The sequence below is a fragment of the Delphinapterus leucas genome, chromosome 15, assembly GCF_059928025.1.
Source record: "Delphinapterus leucas isolate spDelLeu-1000000601 "Yukka" chromosome 15, BTC_Dleu_Yukka2, whole genome shotgun sequence".
NCBI classification, from domain to species: Eukaryota; Metazoa; Chordata; class Mammalia; order Artiodactyla; family Monodontidae; genus Delphinapterus; species Delphinapterus leucas.
This window is the reverse complement of record NC_143143.1, coordinates 73600327-73620959: the sequence shown is the minus strand read 5'-3', so window position 1 is coordinate 73620959 and position 20633 is coordinate 73600327. Positions and strand designations below refer to the sequence as shown.

The 20633-nt window shown below is 47.1% G+C and overlaps 2 protein-coding genes across 2 annotated transcripts; one reads left to right on the top strand and one right to left on the bottom strand.

The window, feature by feature from the left end:
- Positions 1-458: 458 nt before the first annotated feature.
- LOC115803389 (serum basic protease inhibitor-like) lies at positions 459-5495 on the bottom strand. Its single transcript, XM_089896985.1, has 3 exons — positions 5295-5495; positions 1504-1695; positions 459-1046 (listed from the first exon to the last, which is right to left on the bottom strand). Exons 1-2 carry the CDS (start codon positions 5377-5379, stop codon positions 1505-1507), a joined length of 276 nt encoding a protein of 91 aa, XP_089753111.1. The 5' UTR covers positions 5380-5495; the 3' UTR covers positions 459-1046; position 1504.
- A 71-nt stretch (positions 5496-5566) lies between these two features.
- LOC111184413 (colostrum trypsin inhibitor-like) lies at positions 5567-19572 on the top strand. Its single transcript, XM_089896988.1, has 2 exons — positions 5567-16591; positions 18467-19572. The coding sequence occupies exons 1-2, from the start codon at positions 16516-16518 to the stop codon at positions 18739-18741; spliced, it is 351 nt and encodes a 116-aa protein (XP_089753114.1). The 5' UTR covers positions 5567-16515; the 3' UTR covers positions 18742-19572.
- Positions 19573-20633: the final 1061 nt, after the last annotated feature.

Sequence of the window (20633 nt, the reverse complement as noted above, 5' to 3'; positions counted from 1 at the left end):
TGGGGAAAATGACAAGCGCAGAGCCTGGCACATGGCCAGTCTCACAAAAAAGGGTAGTTGTCCTTCTTTAACAGAAGTAAGAAGCCCCCTCTCCATACAGATGACCTTGCGGAAGGGTGTTCCTTGGAAAAATGGACAATTGAACCTCATGCTTCTTCTTTTGTCCTTCTAAGAGTCCAGGAGAACAACTTGCCCCCAAATTTGACCTGGCCCAAGAAGTAAAGAAAGAAAGCTTTCATGTTGAGGTGTCTCCCAGATATTTTTGTAGCTTGGGGTGTCCATTAAGAGGTAGATGGCATTGCAATAGGTTTTCTTCCAATACTTGGTAGGGCCCAGTCTAAGGGCAGAAAAAGGGGAGGAGTCCACTGCTCTGCAGAATAATGAGAAGGGCCACCATCTCCGTGGACAGTGTTGGATAAGGTTCTTAGGTGCAAAAATCAGATTCCACGCAAGTTAGCTCAATTAGGAAATTAATTTATTGATTATAAGGATGTAGAATTTTAAATGACAGATAGGAAAATGTTCAACATCGCGGTGGGGGAAAGGGACTTCTTTAATGAAAAGACCTCTGCCATCACTGATTCTCAGAGCTAGATTCCAGAAATTCTACCAACGATACCCACAAGGAGAGCAGTGATGGCGGGGTGGGGGATGAAGGTGAGGACGCAGTGAGGATGAGGGTTAGGGTTAGAATACTTGCTTCAAATCCCAGGCCTTGCAGTCACTCCAGTCATGAGGAATGTGCTCCTGCATTCCTTCCTTCCTTCCTCAAATATTTATGGACCGTCTCCTTTGTGCCAGGAACCATGCTAAGCGCTAGGGATAAAGGGAAGACTTTCTCTCATGGCGCTTAGAGCCGACTGGATGAGACAGAGCTAAAGCAAGTAGACCCATGGGGGGAAGGAAAGAGGCAGGGTTCTGCTGAGGAGGGTAGGGTTGAGAAGGAAGCCGGGGAGGCTGAACTGTTTCAGAAGCAGCCACAGCCCAGCCCTGCGTGGGTCCTCCTTGGACTTCAGCGTGTTGGGGGAGCACGGTTCACAGGTCCTCTGCAAAAAGAAAGGGGCTGGCTGAATGACATCTCTGAAGCCCCAGACTTGGACACGGTACACTCTGTTGGGTCCTAGACCATCCCAGAAATGAGCAACCACAGTCCTCCCAGGACCAGGATGACCAACAAGAAGGAAGTGAGTTTTCCAAGCCTAGGTGGGGAGCTCAGGAGCTCTGCAGACCTGCTCTGTAGGGTGGCTGACTCAGTGTTCCCATCTGAAAAAGGGGAGCATGTGAGGAGGCTCAGATTCTCATGATGGGGCTTCTAGGGTGACCTTCTGCCAAGCTGGCCCGTGGAGGATGTGCTCAGTGTGTGGTTTCACAGGACACTGAGCCACTTGTCCTGGGAGGCAGCGAGGAGGAAAGACACTGTGCAGCTGTGAATGGTGGGTGGCCCCCTGAGCCCCTCCTCTTTCCCCAGCCCTTCCCCTCCCACCCTGCCTGCCCCTGTCTTACTCTAGGGCCTTCCAGCACCACCACAGGTCCTCATGCAGTCCTCTGATGTCAAGAAGTTGTTTTGCATGGCACCACAGCCGCCATATATGAAGGTCTTGCAGAGCCTGGAGCTGGCGTTGTAGAAGTACCTGATAAAGATGGCCTCGCAGAGACCCTTGTAGGGAGGCTCCAGGCAGAAGGCAGGCGGTGGGTCTGCAAGGATGGGAGGGACTCTAGGTCAGTTATGAGGATGGTCATCAAAGCTTGGTCTATAAGGTCAACAACAGCAACACCCAGCTTGTTTGCAATAGCGAATGTTGGGGTGCAGGGGTGTGAAATGTGAAAAGGCCAGTCGAGGGCCTGTGCTCCAACACGTTACTATTAATGTGGTGGTGTGACCACGATATGGTAATCATCTTAAAAAATTATATCTTCTGGGCTTCCCTGGTGGCGCAGTTGTTGAGAGTCCGCCTGCCGATGCAGGGGACACGGGTTCGTGCCCCAGTCCGGGAAGATCCCACATGGCCGCTGAGCCTGAGCGTCCGGAGCCTGTGCTCCGCAATGGGAGAGGCCACGGCAGTGAGAGGCCCGCGTACAGCAAAAAAAAAATAAAAAATTTTATCTTCCTCATGAAGTATTTATGGATTAATTGCCATAATACCTTAGATTAGTTTTGAAAGAGTCTACAAAGAAAAGAGGACCCACATCAATAATATTCTCCACATGTTGATAATTGTTGAAGCTGGATGATGGGTAAATGGGGTTTATAATACTATTCTCTGTACTTAATGGAATGGTTGAAAGTTTCCACTATTAAAAAAAAAATAAGTGTGAAGAGAATCCCCTGGTGGTCCAGTGGTTAGGACTCCGTTTTTCCACTGCAGGGGGCCCAGGTTCAATCCCCGGTCAGGGAACTAAGATCCCACAAGCTGAGTGGTGCAGCCAAAAAAAAAAAAAAAAAAAGTGTGAAGGAATCACGATGTAACAGAGAAAGGCATGAAAGAAAACACAACGGTGTGTTGGCTTTGGTTACCTCATAGGGACTGGAATAATGGCATATTGAGGGAATATTGATATTGTGACTTATAATAAATATATATTTGTCCTTCATCCCATTTCTGGTAACAGACTCCTAAAACCCCTGGAATTGCCAAAGTGAAGAGAGCTATAAGTTGTCTTTTGTTGTGGGACGGAGGTGACTGACTATTGGGAAGCCCCTAGTAACCCGAGGATGGGCGCTGGTTGCCACAGGAGCTAACTGCCTGACCAGAGGGTTGGAACTTACATTCCCACCCTCCGCTATGGCCTCCCCCAGCCCCGCTCAGGGAGGGGAAAGGGGCTGGAGGTTGAACAATCACCAGAGGCCAATGATTTAATGAATCATGACTAGGTAGTAAAACCTGCATAAAACCCTCAACAGACCAAGGCATTCATGTTATTCAGAAGAATTGGCATCGACCCAGGGAACAACATAGGTACACACTCCATCGTGGCTCACCTGCACCCCTGCAGCAGCCTGCCCATGGGCTTCTGTCTCTGCCCTTTGCCCCCTAGAGGCCACTCTCCACACTGCAGCCGCAGGGACCCTGTTACAACTTGAATCCTATCCCATTGCTCCCATGACCAAGCCCTCATCTCTCTCAGTCAAATTCTGACTCTTATCTTACACGACCTGCCCCATGGCCCCTCTGCCTCATCCCCTTCCGCTCCCCACCTGCCCCCCACTCAGCTCCAGCCACCCTGGTCCCGGCTGCTGCTCAAACACACCAGGCACGTTTTACTGAAGCCTCTGCTCCAGCACCTGCTTATCATAGAAGGTTTGCCGACCAGTCTGTGGAAAGAGCACAGCCTCCTTTATCCCCATCACTCTCTTTCTTCAAAATATTCATCACGACCTGGCATATTAGGTTCCCCTTTCTCTGTGATCTGTCTCCCTCTTAGGAGGCAAGTTAGTTTGCTATTTTGTGTACAGCTGTTTCCCCACATCAAGAACTATGCTTGTAAGGACTTGAGAAATATTGTTAATGGAATTGACCTCCCATTTCATGCTCATGCTAAGTGTATGTTCATTGAATAGAATGGATATCACTGAATTGCTGTTAGTGAAAAGTCTGTTTAATGATGAGGCAAGTCTATATAACTATGAATCGAGCTCTAACATTCTATATTTTGAGAGGATAGTAAAGTGATAGACAGGGGGGCAAGGGGAAGGGCGTTGAGTTTTGAGTAATATTGTTCCAGCCTGGAAAAAAAAACAGCCTTGGGCCCACGAACAAACTCACAGCAGTGCTAGATTTCTTGCCCTCCCTGTAGTTGCCTCAGGCAGAGCAGAAGCTCAGCTGCCCCACACTTTTCTGATGAATTTTAATAATAGAGAAATAATCATTATTTGACACCTAAATATTTTGGGCTGGGACGGGAAAGAAAAGTAGACTAAGTCTTCCAGATAAATACATCTTGGGGGAAAATGGACATCATTGGTTATGAAATTCATGATTGGTTGGTTATCCCTTCAGAGAACCTGTGCAACAGGTGTCCCCAGTCAGGTGAGGAAACCACAGACGACTTGCCCCAGCACACACAGCACGTAAGTATTTAGGTCACCACGATACTATCATGTCACAACCCATTTGATAAACTACCTGATTCTGCCAGGAATTCTGAAAATACAGATAACTGGTAAGAGTTTCTGGGAGCACTGACGCATACTAAACACAACCCTGCCCCCGAGCCACAGTCACCAAATTAAAGGGGAGAGTGACTCCGGGTTTTGTCCCTGAGAGCAAATATGTGGTGTCCCTACTGACACCAACCAATTCTGCAACGCCAACTGGGCGTCCCACGAGTCAGTTCACTTCTGACACTAAAACCTCAGAGCCAGTGCAGATTCAACAATATGAGGGCTCAGTCCCACATTTCAAATGCTAGTCACAAGTCCCGGGGTCACCCATACGTGTGACAAACTTGCTATAAATTCGGAGGTTCCATGACCCCACTTCCCATTTTCAGTAATTCATTAGAACCACCCACAGGACTCAGGGAAGCCCCTTACTTACTGCTCCCAGTTTATTACAAAGGTTGAAGCTCAGGTTGAATGGAGGAGACGCATAGGGCAAAGGGGGGTTGAGGGGTGCAAAGCCTCCATGCCCTCTCAGGACACTCTCCCCTCACATCACCTTGAATGTTCACCACTCTGGACGTTCTCCAAAACCCCAAAGTTTAGGGGTTTTTATTGAGGTTTCAATAGGTCAGCAAATTGATTGATCATTGGTCACTCATGATTGAACTCAGCCTCAGTACTTACCCTCTCCTCTCCCCAGAAGTACTACAGGTTGAAAGTTCTAATTCTCTAATCACGTGATGAGACTTCTTGGAGACCGGCCCCATCCTTAAGTTATCCTGGGTCCCCTTCCTTGACTCATCGCATTACCATACAGAAGACAGTAAATTCCAAGGGTTGCAGGACATCTGGGCCAGGAACCAGGACAAGGATCAAATATGGATCTTTTCATTACACTACAGTGAGGTTCAGGGACAGGCAGTGACCAGGAACAGAGAGTCTCAGAGATAGAGTCCCTGGTCTGGTACGGTTTGGTGGGTTCCTTTTTTAAAAAGCTGAAACATAATGATTCCTATTGAGAGTCATGAAATGTCCCTGGAGTTAAAACTGCCCAACTTCCCAGGAGAAATCCAGAGAGGCTGTCAGCACCCACCCCACCCCTGCTCCCCAGCCCCTCCCATGGACTCGCCTCATTCCCACTCCACCCCACCCCCCAGCCCAGCCTGTGGAGGAGAGGTAAGCCGGGACTTACCTCTGGCATGGCTCTTCTGTTCACACCCTGGGGTGCAGACCACCAGGAGGACGAGAAGGGAGATGGAGAGGCAGAGCCGGCTCATGCTTGTGGCCTTGCAGGACGGCTTCTGAGGAAAGCTGGGGGCTGACAGAGCTTTTCATATCCCAGCTGAGGGGTGGGACAGGCAGTGAGGAAGGGGTGGAGCTGGGCTGGGTCCTGTTTATTGCGTAATCTCCCCACCTAACCTGCTTCTGCCTGCTGGGGCCAAATGCCCAGTAACAGCGCTTCTCAGACTTGACTCTGCCTGTGGGTCTCATGGAAACACAGACTGTGATTCCACACATGGAATTTTGTCCAATATGTTGACTCAGGGAGCGTCCCAGCACCTAGAGCAGTGCATGGCAGGTGATGGCCGGTCAGTGGGTGGATGAGAGCAAATCAAAGGACAGATAAGTGAATGGGAGTGTGTTAGCTCAGGTCCTCCTTTTCAGCCTCCTGCTGATGTCATCGCATCTGGGCATCAATGCCTTTCACCCCCCACCCCAAATTCACTAACCTCAGAAGACAGGTGTGGTACAGAACACCTTCCTGCAACCATTGCCACAGCTTCTCAGCGGGATGGAACTTGCTCTCTACCTGGCACTGGTCCAAGCAGAAGCTGAGCGGGGGATGGGGGGGTGGGGGGGTCGGGGGCGGGGAGGCAATGTTCTCCTGGGAGACAAACCCTGATTTTCTGGGTAGAAAAAAGAGTAAGGGGCGTGGGCAGAGGGGAAGAAGGGAACTGAACACGTCTCCACAGCATGACCACTTACCACCCCTCACCTGGTTACACCAACAGGAGAGCTGCCTGCTTGAGCAGACCTCAGGGGCTGGAGTGATCTGCGGGAGGCTGGAAAGATCGCCTGCAACATCTCCCGTTCTCGGGTCTCTCCACCTGTGGTTTTGGGGTCAGAGGATGTCAATTTGCATCCCAGCTCTCCCTTTCCCTAACTTTGTGACCTGTGGCCAGAAATCTCCCACAGCCCTGTGTCGTCAGGTGTCATCTGAGAACCATGCTGCCCACGTCGTGGGGTTGCTATGGAAGCAGTGGAGTCAACAGACATATATTCCTTCTCCCTGCAAAGTCAGTCCTTGTAATAAGAATAATAGGGATTTCCCTGGGCGCAGTGGTTAAGAATCCGCCTGCCAATGCAGAGGACACGGATACGAGCCCTGGTCTGGACTTGAACATGCCACGGAGCAACTAAGCTCGTACACCACAACTATTGAGCCTGCGTGCTGCAACTACTGAAGCCTGCACGCCTAGAGCCCATGCTCTGTAACAAGAGAAGCCACCGCAATGAGAAGCCTGCGTGCAGCAACGAAGACCCAACACAGCTGAAAATTAATTAATTATTTAAAAAAAAAAAAATGAGTAATGACAGCAGTAAACACTTAGCTCCTTCCATGTGCCAGGCATTACCCTAAGCATTTAACTCATCTAATCCTCACGATAATCCTAAAAGAGGGTGAGGAAATCTTAATATTTCCTAACAATACAGAGGAGAAAATTGAGGCAACAGGAAATCTGTAATTTGCCCAAGGTCATGCTGGGTAGGAACAGGACCTGAACCCAGGAAACCAGCTTCAGAGTCCGCGGACCATGCACTCGGCTGCTTTGTAAGGTATAAAGTGCAGGCACGTGTGAAGGCTTACATACCCTCCCCTCTTCACTTGTCCCATCTATTCACTCCCAATTACAGCCATGTACAGCAAGGCCCCCCCGTACACACTCACTCATCCACACACAGACAAGCATCCTCCCACTGACACACACACACACACACTAACAGCTAACACTGCCGAGATGTGCTGATTACAATCCCCTCTGTGTAAATCTTTTATCTCCTTTAATGATCACATCAATCTCTCCTCTCTAGGGTATATTTCTACCTTACCACCTATCACAGAGGAGAAAAAATGCAGCACAGAGAGGTGAAGGCATCACCCATCACCAAACTGCTGATCAGCAGTAAAAACAAGACCACAGCCCAGCAATCACACACACACACACACACGCACACACACACACACACACACACACACGCACACGCGCGCACACACACACACACACACCCCCTGTGCTCCACTTCCAGAGTCAAGGAGAAGGGAGCTGGGCTCAATGCCCAGAAGCCCCAGAAGCAAGCCCAGCCAAGTGTCAAACGGGCACACAGCTGGGTAATGAGCTGCAGAGGGCGGGACGGGTTTGTGGCTGGCCCTTGAAGTGGGGCAGTTTTGTGGCACAGAGTCTTCCGCCTGTGAGCTCTAGTCTAACTCTGGGGATTTAATGTCAGAAGGGAATCGACTTGGGGGATGCCCAGTGGGTGTCGGAGAGTTGGTTGGTGTTGGTAGGGATACCATGGATTTGGTGTCTGGGGGAAAAAAACCCAGACCCACTCGTCGCTGGGCTTTGGTGGCTGAGATGCGGCTTCGGGACAGGGGAGTAATGAGTGTGGGGCAGTGCATCCAGAAACTATTACCCATTATCTGCATTTGAACAATTCCCTGCAGATGTCAGGTGCTTCACTGACTGGATTTTGACAGAATAGTATTTTGACTTGAACTTACCACTCACCACGAAGTGACAAGAGGCCACTCACGTATCTGCAGTTTCCCCATGTAGACAGGTGACACCTGCCACGCAGGTTCTAGGAAGGGATTACCCATCGTCACATAAAGAGTTTTTTCATATTCCACGGCCGATGCTATCCATTTCCAGCATGATGTCTTAGTCTAGGGAGTTCACTGGTGGCACAGTGGTTATGAATCTGCCTGCCAGGGTCCAAGGATGGCACAGGGCCACCCACACCTTACCCGCACCGAAACAGGCCTGGCTCTACCCGAAGGCCCTGTCTGGGTCACACCCTGAAGCCACCCTTGGCCTGCCACCTGTGAAACAAGAGCCACCTGACCCGGAGGAAGACAAGGATGACTGCACCTCTGACTTGGCCCCAGACGAGGAGGTAGGAGGGGCTGGCACGCCCGTGATCATGGAGATTTTCAGCCTGGGTGGAACCCGCCTCCGGGACACAGCAGTATGGTTGCCAAGGACAGGCAATTGGAAAGGGAAGACGGATGTAAAGAGTGGGAGACCGAGGACACACTGGCACCCATGAGTACAAGCTGGAAACCACGCGGATGGCCCAGAACCCATGTCAGCCTCTCACCACCCCTAACTTCGATGATGTGGGTTTCCTGCAGAAGAAGCTGGTGCCCTTCATCACAGAGTTAAATACGCATCTGGGCCAGGAATTAGAGAAGCCGAAGGAAGATCCTGGGGAAGGTGGAGCAGCTGCAGGCCTGACTGCTGCCCCACACCAACGAGGTGAGCCAGCAGATAAATGACATGTATGAACTGCAACAGTGCCCGGTGCCCCTGCACCAACCTTCCGAGTACACTGCTTCTTCACTTCTGCCCTCCAGTTATCACGCAAAATGTCTCTTGTGGCCCATCCTAACCGGAAGCGTACGAGGAAGGGAGTACTGGGAAACGTAGCCTAGTCAAGGTGACACGTTACAAAGCCACCCTGCCATGAATCAGCTCCCAAGGGTCTCACTACTCACCTGAGGATAACTTGATAAAACTACATTGCTGAAAATGCAAAGCTGATGACCATGGAGTTCATGGTGACCCCAGCAAGTACGGAAATTCTGTCAAGCCCACCCAGAAAACACTTGCTGGTCTCGGCTATTTATGTGTCATTCAAGTAGTGAGAACCTGGCCCATGGTAGGCACTGTACTTAACGCTGGGATTCAGGAATGAAAAAGATATAGTCCGTGCCGTTCTATTAAATACATCAGTATGTATTTAAAAACAGTGAATGGATTTCCAACTTTATTGTGGAATTTAATGGTGAAAATACAGAATTCAGGAAACTGTTGGGAGGACAGCCCTTGCATGAACCTTGCTGAGGTACAATAGGCATTGGAAAATACATAAATAGTTTCTATCTCTATGCTGTTCTATTTTTAAATTATGTTTAAACGAAAAAAAAAAAGAATCTGCCTGCCAATGCAGGCAACATAGGTTTGAGTCCTGGTCTGGGAAGATCCCACATGCCGCGGAGCAACTAAGCCCGTGCGCCACAACTACTGAGCCTCTGCTCTAGAGCCCACGAGCCACAACTACTGAGCCCACATGCCACAACTACTGAAGCCCGCATGCCTCGAACCTGTGCTCTGCAACAAGAAGCCACCGCAATGAGAAGCCTGCGCACCGTAACAAAGAATAACCCCCACTCGCCGCAACTAGAGAAAGCCCACATGCAGCAATGCAGCCAAAAATAAATTAATTAATTAAAAAATAAAAAATAGAGAGGGCAGACAGCAGAAGCAAGATGAACAGTTCTACAGCCTGTGGAACAAAAACCACATTCACAGAAAGATAGACAAAATGAAAAGGCAGAGGACTATGTACCAGATGAAGGAACAAGGTAAAATCCCAGAAAAACAACTAAAGGAAGTGGACATAGGCAACCTTCCAGAAAAAGAATTCAGAATAATGATAGTGAAGATGACCCAGGATCTTGGAAAAAGAATGGAGGCAAAGATCAAGAAGATGCAAGAAATGTTTAACAAAGACCTAGAAGTTCAAACAAAATGAACAATACAATAACTGAAATGAAAACTACACTAGAAGGAATCAATAGCAGAATAACTGAGGCAGAAGAACGGATAAGTGACCTGGAAGACAGAATGGTGGAATTCACTGCCATGGAATAGAATAAAGAAAAAAGAATGAAAAAAAATGAAGACAGCCTAAGAGACCTCTGGGACAACATTAAACACACCAACATTAACGTTACAGGGGTGCCAGGAGGAGAAGAGAGAGAGAAAGGACCTGAGAAAATATTTGAAGAGATTATAGTTGAAAACTTCCCTAACATGGGAAAGGAAATAGCCACCCAAGTCCAGGAAGCACAGAGAGTCCCAGGCAGGATAAACCCAAGGAGAAACATGCCAAGGCACACAGTAATCAAACTGACAAAAATTAAAGACAAAGAAAAATTATTAAAAGCAACAAGGGAAAAATGACAACATACAGGGGAACTCCCATAAGGTTAACAGCTGATTTCTCAGCAGAAATTCTACAAGCCAGAAGGGAGTGGCATGACATATTTAAAGTGATGAAAGGGAAGAACCTACAACCAAGATTACTCTACCTGGCAAGGATCTCATTCAGATTCGATGGAGAACTCAAAAGCTTTACAGACAAGCAAAAGCTAAGAGAATTCAAAAAAAAAAAAAAAAAGCTAAGAGAATTCAGCACCACCAAACCAGCTCTACAACAAATGCTAAAGGAACTTTTCTAAGTGGGAAACACAAAAGAAGAAAAGGACCTACAAAAACAAACCCAAAATGATTAAGAAAATGGTCATAGGAACATACATATCGATAATTACCTTAAATGTGAATGGATTAAATGCTCCAACCAAAAGACACAGGCTCGCTGAGTGGATACAAAAACAAGACCCATATATATGCTGTCTACAAGAGACCCACTTCAGGCCTAGGGACACATACAGACTGAAAGTGAGGGGATGGAAAAAGATATTCCATGCAAATGGAAATCAAGAGAAAGCTGGAGTAGCAATACTCATATCAGGTAAAATAGACTTTATTTATTTATTTATTTTTTGGATAATATTGTTCTAGCTTTTTTTTTTTAACATCTTTATTGGACTATAATTGCTTTACAATGTTGTGTTAGTTTCTGCTGTATAACAAAGTGAATCCGCTATACATATATATATATCCCCATATCTCCTCCCTCTTGCATCTCCCTCCCACCCTCCCTATCCCACTCCTCTAGGTGGTCACAAAGCACTGAGCCGATCTCCCTGTGCTATGTGCCTGCTTCCCACTAGCTATCTATTTTACATTTGGTAGTGTATATATGTCCATGCCACTCTCTCACTTCGTCCCAGCTTACCCTTCCCCCTCCCCGTGTCCTCAAGTCCATTCTCTATGCCTGCGTCTTTATTCCTGTCCTGACCCTAGGTTCTTCAGAACATAAAATAGACTTTAAAATAAAGAATGTTACAAGAGACAAGGAAGTACACTACATAATGATCAAGGGATCAATCCAAGAAGATATACCAGTTATAAATATATATGCACCCAACATACGAGCACCTCAATACATACGGCAAATGCTAACAGCTATAAAAGAGGAAATCGACAGTAACACAATAGTAGGGGACTTTAACACCTCACTTACACCAATGGACAGATCATCCAAAATGAAAATAAATAATGAAACAGAAGCTTTAAATGACACAATAGACCAGATAGATTTAATTGATATTTATAGGACATTCCATCCGAAAACAGCAGATGACACTTTCTTCTCAAGTGGACACAGAACATTCTCCAGGATACATCACACCTTGGGTCACAAGTGAAGCCTCGGTGAATTTAAGAAAATTGAAATCATATCAAGCATCTTTTCCAACTGCAACGCTATGACATTAGAAATAAATTACAGGGGAAAAAACGTAAAAAAACAAAAATTGTTTTAAAAATTGTTTTAATTTAAAAAGAAAAGTGCTAAATTCCTTAACTTGGGATATCTGGTTTTCTTTCATATACAATAATCTTTTGACATTCAGACTACCTGCCCTTTGTTGGAAAACTTCCTCTATATATCCTGGCTCCCCGCTCACCTCCTCAGAGCAGTTCTCTCACGGTTACTTGAGATACTGCCTCCCGGGCTTGAAGTTCTAAAAATTTCCTCCGAGTAAAACAACTCTCAACTTTTAGGTTGCACACTTTTTTTCAGTCGACAATGGACTAGCCTCATTTCTCCCCCAGCCTGTGGAGGAGAGGTGAGCCGGGACTTACCTCTGGCACGGCTCTTGTGTTTACCGCCCGGGGTGCCAGCCACCAGGGTAACCAGGAGGACGAGAAGCGGGTCAGAGAGGCAGAGCCGGCTCATGTTCGTGGCCTTGCAGGGGGCTGACAGAGCTTTTCATATCCCAGCTGGGGGGGGGGGGGATCAGGTAATGAGGAGGGGAGTGAGGAAGGGGTGGAGCTGGGGTAAGTGCTGTTCATGCTTCACCTCCCACGTAATCAGGCTTCCTGCCTCTGCCTGCTGAGGCCAAATGCCCAGTAACAGCGCTTCTCAGACTTGACTCTGCCTGTAGGTCTTGTGGAAGTAAATACACATTCTGATTCCCCAGGTCTGGGTGACGCCTGAGAAGCTTCATTCCTAACAGGCTCACCGTCACAGGTGTGTCCCCAGCCCCAGTTTCCCCTCCTATAAGATGGTCCACAGGACCACAATTTGATAGCAGGCCTGGAGGAGACTCACCGGGGTGGAGGAGAAGGGTAGCAGGTGCAGAGAAAAGCTGCCTTTCCCACACACCTTAGGAAGTAGAGCAGAGAAGCCAAGGTTGGGAAGAGCTGAATCTCAGGAAGCCCCACATTCTCTCCCACTAACCTGCACCTCTTCCTAATTCTCTGCCTTCACCTTAATTCATTGCAATGATCACACACTGGTGGCCTGTGACAAGTACAAGTCACTGGACTTCTTTTGTAAAGACAAACGTGAGTCTCCTTCCATTCCCCGAGGATGAGATGATTGATTAGATCCCCATCCCCTTCTCCTTCACTCAGGATGGCATATAAGCCTCAACTGCCTGTCTTTGGGTCCCGTGTCTCTGGGGATGCTCTACCTATGAAATTTGGTTTTCTCCTGTTCATCTGTCTTATGTCTAGTTTGTCTTACCAAACCAGCCAAGGAACCTAGAAGGGAAACAGGGAAAGGTTTCCTCCCCAACAGTAGGAGGACCTGGGTTTGGCAAATTACTTAGTGTTCCTGGGCCTTGGTGCCCTCATCTGTAAAACGGGATTGTTTATAAAATCGACCCCATTTCTTTGGGATGCTGTGAACGCATTTGAGACTAATGAATAGAGAATGCTCAGCTCTGTGCCCCTGGGCGGTAAATGCTCAAAGATTCAGGGCTCCTCTTGTGATCATCAACATGACACCCAACTCCCAGTAGGAACATCTGGATCTGATCTCAGGCCTGTGTTGAAATAAATATCTAGACCCAAGATGTCTGGGGTGCCATGTCAGCACGTTGAAACTTAATTCTGTGTTCTTGTAAATGATCTACAGTTCTTTGGACCCTTGGGGATGGAGACTGCTCACTTCATGAAGTGTTAAGTTTGTGTCACCTGAACTGTCTTCTTTAATCATTTTAGACAAGGGAAATGCCTGCTTTCCCTTTGGGGTCTGGGGCTTCCCTGAGGTCAGCTGTGCAGGCAGTATATACCTGCATGCCTGACCACAGTAAAAACCCAAGACTCCCAGACAGGAGTGAGGTCCCCTGGTTGGCAACACCTCGGATGTGTTGGGCTGAGGGAATCAAGCAGAAGCTTGTGCCTATGTTCCTCTAGCTTCACCCCACGCACTTTCCCCCTTTGGTGATTCTACTCTGCATCCATTTGATATAAACTCAAGTATAACACCTTTGTGTCCTGTGAGTCCTTTTATGAATTAAACCTGAGTGTGGTCTTGTGAACTCCAAACACAGGTAGTCTTGCTGTAGCAGAAAATACTTGAGGCGCCCCATTATGTTAGACCTTATTCAGCCCTTATTCTTTCCACCCATTCCACCTGTCTCCTACAGATGTTTTCTCCCCCTCTCTTTCTTGCTTAATTGCACTCTGAAAACGATTGCCCTCTAGCTAAGGTTGCACTGTGCGCCTGATGTTTACTTCTCCGTGACAACACTCCCGAACACTCCTCTCCCTTGTGAGCATTCTTCATTCCAAAAAGGTCACGGAACGATAATCTCGAGGACCACCAGAACCTATTCTGGAACCACGTGACGCCAGCCCTAATGATCTCAATGTCTCCAGGAGGAAAGAAGGATGCAAACTACATCAGCCCTGATCCTTATCTACAGTCCTATTTTCCACCCTGAAACTGTAAGACCCTTTTCTACTTCCCAGGAAGCGGGGCACAGCCTTGAGTGTGTTAGCCTGCTGTGGCCCCCTTTGCCTGGCAAAGTAATGAAGCTACTCCTTTCTACTCCTCCAAAGCTCTGTCTCCGGGCTTCTATTCTGTACTGGTGAAGAGAGCCTGGGTTTTCCGCAGCAGTTTCCGTTGTTATCTCCAAGTAGAAACTATATCCATAGAAGGTAAATAACTTGCCTGAGGTCACACAGATAGTGAATAGCAAAGTTGGAATTTGAATTCCTCTGTCTCCAATGGTGAGGTTTTTAATAACTACTGAAGCACAAGTGAAGATAATCTAACATAACTGATGTCTCATATAGAAAACTCAATAATTGGAAAAGACACTTTATTTCAAGATGTAATACAAGGCAATTTCCCTTACAAAAATCTGTGGATTGGAAAAAGCATTCCGTGTTCCAGTACAAAAAAAAATGATGCAGAATGATACCAAAATATGTTATCTCAAGGATAAGCAAAGAGGTCTTCAAGCTTTCAGGTAGGAAAAAAGTCACCCCTAAGGGAGAAAAACATTCAGGCCACTTCATAGCGACACTCCATGGCAGAATTCAGTGGAACCATGTCCACAATGGTTCTGGGAAAAGAAAGTCTCATCCAGGATTTTTTATCCCATCAAATTGTCCTTGAAATATAAAGGCAAAATGCAAAAATTCAGAGAAAAAAATACCTGTAAACCCTTTGTTTTTTAGAATTACTATTTTTTTATCTACCTAACAAAATGTTTATGAGGATAACTTGAAGTAAAGATACTTATTTCACGTGGTGGAATTTCACTGTCCACTATGGTAGCCACTAGCCACACGTGGCTACTGAGCACAGGAAATATGAATAGTATGAATCAGGATGCGCCTCAAGTGCAAAATATACTCAGATTCCAAAGACTTAGTACGAAGAAAAGTAAAATATCATATTAGTCTTTATTACATGTTGATTATATGTTGAAATTATACTATTTTGGATCTATTGAGTTAAATAAACTATTATTAAAACTAGTTTTACTTCTTTCTTTTTAATCTTTAAAATGCTGCTGCTAAAAAAAAAAAAGCTGCTAATTCCTTGGCGGTCCAGTGGTTAAGACTCAGTGCTTTCACTGCCGTGGGCCCGGGTTCAATCCCTGGTTGGGGAATTAAGAACCCACAAGCTGGGACTTCCCTGGTGGCGCAGTGGTTAAGGATCCGCCTGCCAATGCAGGGGACATGGGTTTGAGCCCTGGTCCAGGAGGATCCCACATGCTGTGGAGCAACTATGCTCGTACGCCACAACTACTGAGCCTGTGCTCTAGAGCCCGCGAGCCACAACTACTGAGCCCGTGTGTGACAACTACTGAAGCCTGTGTGCCTAGAGCCCGTGCTCCGCAACAAGAGAAGTTATCGCAATGAGAAGCCCGCGCACTGTAACGAAGAGCAGCCCCCGCTCACCACAACTAGAGAAAGCCTGCGCGCAGCAACGAAGACACATCGCAGCCAAAAATAAATGAATAAGTGAAACTTATAACAACAACAACAAAGATCCCACAGGCTATGCAGTGTGGGGAAAAAAATGCTGCTACTAGAAAATTTAAAATTCTCTTTGTGGCCTGCATTATATTTCTGCTGCACAGCACTATGGTAGAATCTGTGGGGAGTGATTTTGCCTTTTGTTTATGCTATTCAGTATAGCTTGATCTTTAAAAAATAAATATGATGATTTCTATGAAACAATACACTCATTATCCCAAAATTAAATAAATAAGCCAATGAACAAAGAGCTATGTTCTCTCTCCTGGGATGTTGAGACACTAGCTGGGAGGCTCTGGATAGGAACCAATAATAACAGAATGGAGAATAGATGTGCTGAGCCCTTAGGGACCATGTGGTCTAGCCCACCTGTTTTACAGATAGGGAAACCGAGGCCCCCAAAGGTCCCTTTTCAGTCCAAGGTCACAGAGACTCGAGTCTGCAGTACATGAGGCCGGGGACTGCGTTCCGGATGCTACAGAAGCACCGTCTTAGGGGACTTGCTCAATAGCCATGAAGAGCCCATCCAAGGCCAGTGGCACGGCCTCCAGGTAAGAAGTCCAGTTCTTCCAGCCCACACCCCTTGCCCAGGGTGCTTCCTATTCCAAGTAATGAAAAGCGAGCACTTCCCTCAGCCCTGGGGAAGAGGACCCCTTCTCCTGCTGATATAAGTTCCCGCCTCCTAGCCTCAGCCCAGAACAAGGAGCTACTCACACCATGAAGCTCAGCCGCCTCCTTGCCCTTTGCCTCACCCTCTGCCTGGTGGGCTTGGCCAGCTCAGGAAAGACCTCAGGTGAGCTGAGGGGTTGGGAAAAGGATCCCTGAGATCATAGCCTATGGGGTGTGAGGATGCTGGATCCAAGAGGCCACCTGGTCACTTCCCCCTCAGGAGGAAACCAGGGCCTAGGTATGGGAAGGGGCTCCCATGGGGTCACCATCTGGTCTCAGGAAAATGTGGGACCAGACCTCCCCGGTGTCTATGTGACATCTTCACCAAATTCTAATTTTTCTTAAAAAGCAATACACATGTTTGTGTTAAAGACAAACCATATGTAAATGTATGAAGTTTAAAAAGTGGGTCCCCTGTTTTACATAGCGCCAACAGTCTTGCTCTCCAGAATCCTACTCCCTAGAATTCTTAAGCAAGAAAATAAATGTTCATACTGCTTTGAAAATGAGGCCAGATTCTCAGACTTGGCTGCACACTGAAGTCCCCTGAGGAGTCTCTGGGTCCCACACTCAGAAATTCTGATTTGATTGGTCTGGGATGAAGCCTGGGCATTGGGACATTTTTTTAAAGTTCCCCAGGAGATCCTAATATTCTAACCAAGATTGAGAACTGCTGCCTAACAGAAGGTCTCGAATTCCCTTCCTAGAATGGCCTCTTCCCTATTCTGGGTTGAGTTTCTCCCAGTATATTCAGCATGGTCAGTGTCATACACAGTGAAGATTCACAAAATATTTCGGTAGAGGTGAGTTGACCCATGTGCTTATTTGTTTGAGGGATGCTGTCCTTATTAGGGAAAGTGTAATTATCAAAGTGGAGTTTGTTGCATCCCATAAAAAGTCCTGAGTGTCCAAGGCTAACGGTTGAGGGAGGGTGTGTGTGATAAATTCCTTTGTGTGATAACAGGACCTAGATGTAGTTAGGAGTTAAAATAACAAGTGATTCAGTAAAAGAGGCCAGTTTCCTTATTTGCTGATTACTCATGGATATTTAAGATTATTTAATGTAAATATCTTTTTCCTAGTTATAAAAAATGATACTTGTTCACTGGCATTCAAATGATACTAAAAAGAATTTTTAGGGAATTCCCTGGTAGTCCAGTGGTTAGGACTTGGCACTTTCACTGCCATGGGCCCGGGTTCCGTCCCTGATCAGGGAAGTAAGATCCACAAGCCACATGGCGCAGCCAAAAAAAAAATTTTTTTTAGAAGATAAAAATCCCTTCAAATTCTACCACCCAGAGATAACTACTCTAAATATATTGGTGAACAACTTTCATGTCATCATTCTACCGGTTTATACATATATTTTACATCCGCAGATCATACCAGATCTCCTATTTTGTAATTTGGTTTTTTTATTCAACCAAAGTTATGGACCTCTCCCCATGCTGATGCGTATAGACCAACACTGTGCTTTTGTTTTCTGGCCACACCGTGCAGCATGCGGGATTTAACTTCCCCAGCGCCCCTGCAGTGGAAGTCAGAGTCTTAACCACTGGACCGCCAAGGAAGTCCCAACACTATGCTTTTTAGTGACTGCATAATGGCCCATGGATCCCCTGTTGGTGAACATTTACATACTTTCCAAAGTATAATTCTTTGCAATTATAAACAAAGCTACAACAAACATCTTGATGTCAAGTTATGAGAGGCTATAGGACACAGCACTTGGGATTTGAAATTGGATCTGGGTTTAAATCCCAAGCCTCTCTCAATTTACAGGTCTTATGATTTTGGGGAAATTACCAAACCTCTCCGAGCCTCAGTTTCTTCATTTGTGAAGTGGGGACAGTAATATCCTCTCCATTAGGTTAAATAATGGCAAGTATAGCAAACACCTAGGAGGGCACTTGGTGTAGAATAAACGCTGGGGGAAAATACTCATCAGTGCTTTAAGAGGACACATGAGTGACAATCCTGTTCTTCCTTTACCTGGCAGCCAATCTTCAGCAAGAGGCTTCCCAGGAGTTGCTCCAAACTCCCCCTGCCCTCTGCCAGCTCCCCGCAGTGAGGGGCCCTTGCAAAGCCTCTTTGCACCGATACTTCTACAACTCTACGTCCATTGACTGGGAGCCCTTTACCTATGGTGGTCGTCAGGGCAATGCCAACAATTTTGAGACCACAGAGGTCTGTGTGAGGGTCTGCAAACCCCCTGGCGAGTCCTCTGATGGAAACAGGAGGAGTAACGGAGGTGACAGCATGCTGGGCATGTGAAGGGAGGTGGTGTTGGCGAGGGTGCTGGCAGTGATTCAGATGATCATGTAAATATGGAAGTTGGTGGTGATGAGAATAATGGGAATAAGAGACGGGTCACCGTGGGCTGGTGATGGTGGTAATGAGGTGTAGACAGTAAGGCTGCGGTGGATGGTGGCATGGATAGTAAAGATGAAAGGAAGCTTGGTTATTGCAGTAAGCCCTTTTAAAATACATGGTGGGGCTGGTAAAGGTGAAGACGGCAATGTAACTTTCACAGGGGGCATCCTGTTGACAGAGGTGATGAACGTGATTGTAGCACTGATCACAGTGGGAGGTGACAGAAATGAGGAGGCCCCCAGGTTGGTGGGTGTTGAAGGGGTTGGGTAAGGAGTCCAGCTTGATGGCTCTGGCTCTAGGCCGCCAACAGGCCAGTCAAATAGGGAGCTGGCTGTCATCTCCATTACAGAGACCAAGGTCAAGAGCAGCTGAAGGTGATACCTGCACGTTCCCAGGCCTTGACCGAAAGCTGGCTCGGCTGCCATTCCTGCGCAGAGGCCCTGCTCTGAGCCCATCCTGTAACCCTCCGGGACTGAGTCAATAAAGTGTTCAAAGTTGATGTGACCTGAAGCCTTCCTACAAGGGCCCTGGGCCTGTCCTCCAAAACTGCTCACAGCCACAGGGGCAATCAAACCTGCATCACCCCCACCCCTAACCTCCTTCAGACCCGCATTACCCTGTGTCCCCAGAATGAAGATGAGGACAGAGGACACAAGTTCCCCTGTCGCCAGGGGTCCTCATGCAAGCCAGACTGAATGGAAATTTGGGGACCGTGAGTGTCTGTCCCTAGATCCTGGCCTACTGCTCTTTCCTGCCCGGGGCTGCAGGGTGAGCCAGAAGGTTCTTCCTGTCCAGCAGGAACCATGGCCTGGAGGAGTGTGGAGAGGGGTGGAAATTCAGGGAATCTTGGCCAGCTAGGGTGGCACTCCGCTCTCCACCCAGAGGGATACTGGAAAAATGAAATTTATACATATTTTTAAAATTGTGGTAAAATACATACAACATGAAATTTACCATTTTAACCATTTCTAAGTGTACAACTTAGTGACATTATGTATACTCACGCTCTTGGGCTAACATGACCACCACCCACCTCCAGAACTTTTTCATCTTCCCAAACTGAAACTTGTACCCATTAAAAATTAACTCCTCTTTCCCCCTCCCTGCAATCCTTGGACACCACCGCTCTAATTTCCGTCTCTGTGAGTTTGCTCTAGGAACCTCATCGAAGTGGAATCACACAGTACTTGTCCTTTCGTGACTGGCTCGTTTCACCTAGCATCATCCATGTTGTAGCCTGTATCAAAATTTCCTTCCTTTTTTGGTTTTTGTTCTTTTTGTTTGTTTTTGTTTTGTTTTCGCTGCTCCGCACAGCATGAGGGATCTTAGTCCCCAACCAGGGAATGAACCTGTGCCCCCTGCAGTGGAAGCACGGAGCCCTAACCACTGGACCGCCAGGGAATTCCCAAAAGTTCCTTCCTTTTAAAGACTAAATAATCTTCCACTCTTATATACATTTTTGAAAACCAGACAGGTCTGCCTGACCACCATGCCCACCACCCCCTGTAACTGTCTCCTCCTGTCCTGCATCTAATCTAACCACTTCCTCTTGTTGAAAGGGAAACTGTTGCCCAAAGTCAAAGAGCAATACTAGGAGCCAGAACCTGGAATCCCTAGGCTAGATCCCTGTCCTGGTGATGTCACTGGTACCCTTGGTGTGCCCTTCCCACCTCCATCCCCTTCAGATATCCTATTGCCCAGGAGCCAATCTAGATCATGTGAAATCACATCAGGAAGGACATGCTGAGTAGCCAGCCTTGCCCCAGGCTCAAAGTGGGAACCCAAAGTTGAAT